The sequence below is a fragment of the Eurosta solidaginis genome, chromosome 2 (assembly GCF_040869045.1).
Source record: "Eurosta solidaginis isolate ZX-2024a chromosome 2, ASM4086904v1, whole genome shotgun sequence".
NCBI lineage: Eukaryota > Metazoa > Arthropoda > Insecta > Diptera > Tephritidae > Eurosta > Eurosta solidaginis.
Window position 1 is genome coordinate 254,251,113 of NC_090320.1, and position 6,982 is coordinate 254,258,094.

Genomic DNA, 6,982 nt, shown 5'->3' on the forward strand with positions numbered 1-6,982 from the left:
ATATCCACACCATTAGGAATAAACCACATACAGAGTGTATGTGCCTACATGGTGATGAAAAGGAATATAAAAAAAAGGCAACTCTTAGAGACCAATTTTACAGCGAACAACGGGACATTCATATGGCTTAGCAGCTAAAGGCTTGCACTGATGTGAATGTTGGAGATTCGAGTTCAATGCTCAGCTCCCGAAAAGCTAGCTGATGAAGAAGTGAAATTCAGAAACATGTCCTAGTAACCATCGCCGTTTGCAAACTTAAAATTTTTCTCTAATATCAATTACAAAAACCAGTGTATAAAGCAATATGGGCAAAGTTCGCTAATTAAAATACATATGATCATACACAACAACTCAATTCTAAGCAAAACAAGCACACGGAGTGTTCGTAGTGGGCGTGTTAACTGAGCTTCATAATTTAAATATGCGTTTGGCATTTTTAATAGTTTCTTTTTGAATTGATATATTAGCGCTTTATTTGACCCTTTTGAATTTGTTTAATTGCCTGCACTACTCCTTAAAAAGGCCTTTCGATGCTTATAAAATTGTTAATACTAAGAATAATATTTAGGTCGTAATTGGAGTGAAACATTTTCAAAATTGCCTATTTGTACATAGATTTAATTGTTATAAATATATATACATTTTATAATTGACAATTATAATGTTTTTGAAAATATGTAGCCTTTGGGCATTCATTCAACTATGGAAAGTAACAATATTTTTCTTTTCCTTTTTTTCACTTTCAGACATCAACACAAACAAACCACCGAAGGCAATGAAGGCGTTTTGCACACCACAGCACTGTTGAATTTGAAATTTTACTATTATCATAAAAAAGTGATGACTATTAAATGAAGAACAATTTAATCACCGCACGCAAGCACATATAGCGCACGTCTGAAATAGTTTGACTTGATATGTGGGTTGGAAGCAGCAAAGCCAAAGAAGCCGAGGAGTGGATAGCAATTTAAGCAAACGTATTGAAAAAGCAAGGCAATTGTAAAGTGAAAAAGAAAGCGAACTCAAGCCGCGAGCAAACAATGCTGATTGTACGTCAAGAGTGTTTTGAACAGACAAAGGAAATCTGTAGCAACATTAGTAAAGGAAAAAAGTGTATAAAATAGATATTACGAGACAAAGGAAGGAAGCAACATTATTACAAATACTTATGCTTATAACACACACACTTATTTGGACAGCAGAGAAATAATAGTGTGTGCGTGTGGGTGAAAAATCGTGAATGTAGATGAGCTAAATTTGAAATTCGAAAAAAAATGTGTTAAGTAAAGCAACGCCTAAAGCAACAATAACATAGGCAACAACTATAATAACAACAACAAAATCGACTGCAAAATAACAAAGAGCATACTGATATAGCGCATCACCAACACAAGCGCGTGGACTGAGTTTTTGTTGCTCATACGCAGTGGCATGCCGATGTGCTCTAAAGATGATAGTGACAATGACGTTGAATAAAAAAAGACGCAAAAATTAAGTGGCATAAATAAAGTGGTATATATACATATATGTTCTAAAGAATATAAAAAAAGAGAATATTTTTCAACAAAAATAATAATAATAAAAAAGGCAAGCAAATCTTGCTAAAAAGAAAAACTGCTGACATCCAAAGAAATTAACGCGCGCTTGAAAAGCAAGACGCAAGTGGGCGATTAATAAACTTAGCAGAGTGCTGACTGAGTCAAAGGCAAGGGAGCAAGTGAGTGCGAGAGTATATGGTGTGACATTGCGTAGTGTTTACCGACTACCGACAACTCCCTGGACACTTGCTGTGTTATTTGTCACTTGAATGAAAATGCTGAACGCAATTGTCAAATGAATCAATTTAAATGCTAAAATCGTACAGAAAAATAGAAATACAACAAAAAAGTAGACAAAAGGAAATAGAGGGTAATTCACCTAAACCAGCTAAACGTCAGTCTGTGCAGATTGTAGGTCACTTGCGTCCAATAGTATAAGTGAAAAAAATTATGTCAACGTTGATAACGTTAATAATATAAAAGATTTACCACCAAAAGAATAGATGTCAACACAGCAAATAAAACGTGAGGGAGATAAGTAAAAAAATTTTTTTTTTAAAATAAAACAACAAAATAAAAGAAGAAAACAACAACAACAACTACAGCTGTTAAGTATAAAAATTGATGATAATCACGACTCATAATTTGTGACATTAAATTGACTAAAGGCATGCATAAACGAGCTAATGGCGGCAGAAACGCGATAATGAAATCAAAATAGAAGATCGACATAAATATTAAAGCAAAAGTTAAATTGCAAATGATTAATAAGAATTTTTAAGCGCGTTAAATAAAAAAAAAAAAAACAACGAAAAACCTAACGAGGTAATGCCAGCGCAATTGAATTGAAAACCATGGAGACTTTATTGTAATGCTGTCATGATAACGACGTCAAGCAGTGCATAAATCAAGGCAATTGAGAGACAACTACATGAGAAACAAGAGAATTGTGGCATATTTTTAGGCGCGAACGTTTAAATTCTTGGCAAGAAAGGAAGTATGCGCATGGTGAAGTAAAAAGCAGTTGACTTGTTGCTGAATAAAGGGAAGAAAGCATAAAAGGTAGTGGAAACTGAGAGCGCTTTAAAATAGATTGTTTTGCATACTTTTAGGCGGAACAAATGCTAGCGAACTGATTGACCATCAGCATAAGAATCATTATAACTTTAGCAGAGTCGCGCATGAAAATCACATATTTCATAATTTTAAGCGCTGGCTAAATTTCGTGTTTTTATTGAAAACAGGTGCCAACGATGTAACTGGACTAGTTAATAGGACCGAAAAAAGTTAAGAAGTGATCCAGCCTATGCTAAAAGGAGTTAAAAAATAGCGCCCTTTTTTGGTAGTGAAAAAATTTATAATTTTATATCAAACAATAATATACCAGCTGCATTTCTAACAAATGCCAACAAATTTAAAGCTTAAGCTTAAAAGTCGTTGACTGCATTAAGTAGGTAAAATATATATATGCCGAAATATTTTCATTAATGAAGTTTGCAAAAGTCTGCTGACGTCTTTTTTGCAAAATTGCATACTTTTTGGCGTTTACGGAAAAGGAAAAATGCACAATTTTAGGCGCATTAAATACAAAAACAAATCCATAAATGTGCATACACAGTTAGCATCTCTAAACGCGTGAATAAAAAATTATAAACGCATACACATACACACTCATCTACATCATGTACAAACAATTGCATTCATCAAAGCGCCTTCATCGACTACTACAGCTTACGCTTATCATACTGCTAATGCAATTACCACAAACTTACACCTGCCCAGCAGAAGTATGCATTTGTAAGTGGAAAGGCGGCAAACAGACAGTAGAATGTGGTGGACAACAGCTACCCAACATACCCGAAGGTATGGATCCGGGAACACAAGTGCTGAATTTTTCTGGCAATAGCTTACAAGTGCTACAAAGTGAGCGTTTCTTACGCATGGACTTACTGAATTTACAAAAAATTTATTTATCACACAATCAACTGATACGCATACATGAGAAAGCTTTTCGTGGGCTAACAAATCTGGTCGAACTTGATTTAACAGATAATTCGCTACAAAATGTACCCACCGAAACATTTCAAGATTACAGCTCACTAATGCGTCTCTCGCTTAGCGGAAATCCGATACGTGAACTGAAAACGTCCGCATTTAGGCATCTATCATTCTTGACGACGCTCGAACTTAGTAATTGTCAAATCGAGCGCATCGAAAATGAGGCTTTCATTGGTATGGACAATCTGGAGTGGTTGCGTTTGGATGGTAATCGCATCGGTTTTATACAGGGTCCGCACATACTGCCCAAATCATTGCACGGCATAAGCTTACAAAGTAATCGTTGGATGTGCGATTGTCGGCTGTTAGATTTGTACGCGTGGCTTAACACTTATGTGACACCACAAGTGGAGGAGCCGAAGTGCGTTGAACCGCCGCGCTTGAAAGGACAGGTAATAAAAACGCTAAAAAAAGAGGAGCTTGCATGTTTGCCCGAAGTGATGCCAGCTTCAAGTTATACAGAAATTTCAGAGGGACGTAATGTATCGATAACGTGCATGGTGCGCGCCATACCAGAACCACAGGTACTGTGGCTTTTTAATGGACAAGTAATGAGCAATGATAGTTTGATAGATAATTTGCATATGTACTATTATATTGATGAGAGCGGCAGTCCAGAGGAAAAGCGCAGCGAGATTTTCATTTATAATGTAGGCGCCGAAGATAATGGTACGTTCTCGTGTGTGGGCAAGAATGTTGCGGGCATAACGTTTAGCAATTATACGCTGCGCGTTATCATCAAAGAACCGCCAGTGGTGAATGAGGTATCCTTTCCGCGTGACTATATGAATTATATAATTGCGAGTAGTACAGGTGCGGGTGTTATATTTGTTGTAATGCTTTGCACAATAGTGATCAAATGTAAACAGCGCCAGCCAAAAAAGCGCAAGAAATGCAGCGGCAGCAATGGATCGGTTACTAATGTTGGTAGCGGTAATACGCATGGTAGCGATAGCAGCGGCAACGAAACGGGTTTAATGAAATGCTCGTCGATACTGAATGATGGAGATTCTATGAATGGCGGTACTGGTTTGCTTATGACAAACGGCATGACGCCTAGAAAATTGTGCAAAGAAAATGGTGGCGGCGTTATCATAGGTGGACAAATGAAGCAAAATTTGTTGCTATATGCGCCAGCGCACTATCAACAACAAGCGCCTACATCAGGTGCATCTGCGGGTGAGGCGCTCCAATTGAGCGTGAATATACCGCAAGGCGCGAGTGGGACACAGCCACCCGGCCTGCTTGTCGGCGCTAATGGTATGAGTTATTGTTCGCCACCCGCATCAGTGCGCAATTATAATCAAGATAAAAATCCGGATTTGGTTAATGACGCCGCCGAAAGCGTCAATCATAACAAATTGAAAACGGCCGCTTCGCTGGATGCTAATGATTACGACGCCGCCAGCGTTTGTTCGGGACCGTGCAGCTTGCAAGGTGTGTCGCTGTCGTCAACGCCAGTGCCATATGACAACAGCGCATGCTATCAGCTAGAGGCAGCGCCACAATATGGTTCACAAATAATAAGAACGTCCTCAAATATACCGCAACAACAACAACAGCAGCAGCAGCAGCAATTGAGTTCAGCGGCCGCGTCACGTTTTGCTGCCATGACAACACTGCCGCGCGGTATGCAACTGAAAACGTTGATGAATAGCATGAGTATGTCGCCTGCGGCACCGCAACATCAAGTTGATGTTCATTTGAATCCTGTGTGCTTTTTGGGTCAAGATGGCTTTACTTATGACTACAGCAATGCTCATGTGCAGCAAATCAAGCCACCACCGCCTTCACATCATCATCACCTGCAGCTGCAGTCACAACTTTCGTTAGGTAGCACTGGCGCAGCAGATAACGCACAACAGCAACAACATATGCAACAGCAACAGCAGCAACAACAAAACTTTTACCGTACTTTGCCACATAATCGCACGCACAAGCAGCAACAATTTGCAGCCTCAGCCGCTGCAAATGCTGGTGTGCGCTATAGCTTGGAGGCAGAATTTTTACAATGCTCTGGCACACCATCAGCTTATGACAAGTATACCATACCCAATGTACGCTTTACAGCCGAAGGCTATCCACAGACGCAACAAACGCATATAGTGCAATATCCTTCACCGCCCGAGGCCTACAAGGGTTGTCAGAGTCCAACAGGGGGTGCCCGTGATGGTAGCGGAAGCGGCGGTGGCGCTTCAACAATTTCGAATGCCACATTTCAGCAATGGCCTCAATGTTTGCCCGGTTATCATGTGCAGGCAATACGTTATCCACCAACTATTGTTGGCGTACTTAGTCCGCAGGCTCGTACGCAGCAGCCGCATCACCAACCGCAACAACAACAACACATGCTACAAAATAAACAACAACCAAATTCAGTATCAACAATTTTACTTTCGCCCAATGGCGGCGGTCAACAAACAAAACAAACGCAAGTGCCCACAACAACAACAGTAGCAGCGTCGGCGTCACTTCTGCCTCTACCTGCAACGTCCACAACAATTACTAAACGTTGTGTGGCTGCACAAGCTGATTCAAACACAATACCAGAATGTGATGAGAATGATATCTCACCCACCACATCAATTGCTGCCAGTAGCAGTATGGATGTTAGTGGCAGTAGTAGTAGTACTAGTAGTAATAGTAGTAGCAGCAGCAGCAGCAGCGCAACCACAGTTACAATCTCAGCGTGCAACACAACAGCAACAACCGCAACGTCTGCTAAGGCAACTTCAACCGAAGAATCCTCAAAATTGCGGCATTTAAATGGTCCGTTAGCAGATAGTCCAGATGAAGGTTATGTGGGTGATTCACATGAGGGTTCCGATATTTGACGTCGTGGCGCTAATGGCAATTGTGCGAAATTGCAGCATGGCAAACATGAAAGTGGGAGTGTTAGTTGTATTGGTCGTGGTGGGATTCAAATGGATGATTCAGTGGCATTGTAGAGTATTTAGATATAAATTAGTAAGTAATTATGGAAAATGTAATTAGAAATTAGGTAGTTTTATGTAAACGCATAAAGTAACATATATAGAAACGGATACATTATAAATATATATATTAATATAAACATATATGTACATGCACACACCCTTACATATATATATATATATATATATATGTATATATATATATATATATATATATATATATATATATATATATATATATATAGAAGGTATTAAGTCGTGCTTCTCCTCTTTAGGATGCAAACAAAGAATCCTCCACTTGATCAGAGTGATGTCAATAACGTCAACTTTTCTAACCTCTAACGGCTTCGAGAACCAGTATATAATTTTTATCTCGCGGTCCATTTTATAATACTTGTGGCAAAATTGTATATCAAAATTGTCGCCGCTTGCAATATATACCAGGTAAGCGCC

General features: G+C 39.1%; 1 protein-coding gene across 17 annotated transcripts in view; it reads left to right on the forward strand.

Moving 5' to 3' along the window:
* Window positions 1-6,711, forward strand: part of kek2 (kekkon 2) — an 894,871-nt gene extending 888,160 nt beyond the window's left edge. For all 17 annotated transcript variants that reach the window (XM_067767645.1, XM_067767647.1, XM_067767636.1 and 14 more), the window contains one exon: window positions 747-6,711. In XM_067767645.1, coding sequence (XP_067623746.1) covers window positions 3,221-6,430 — 3,210 coding nt within the window. In that variant the 5' untranslated portion in view covers window positions 747-3,220 and the 3' untranslated portion in view covers window positions 6,431-6,711. The remainder of the gene's footprint in view (window positions 1-746) is intronic.
* The last annotated feature ends 271 nt before the right edge of the window (window positions 6,712-6,982 follow it).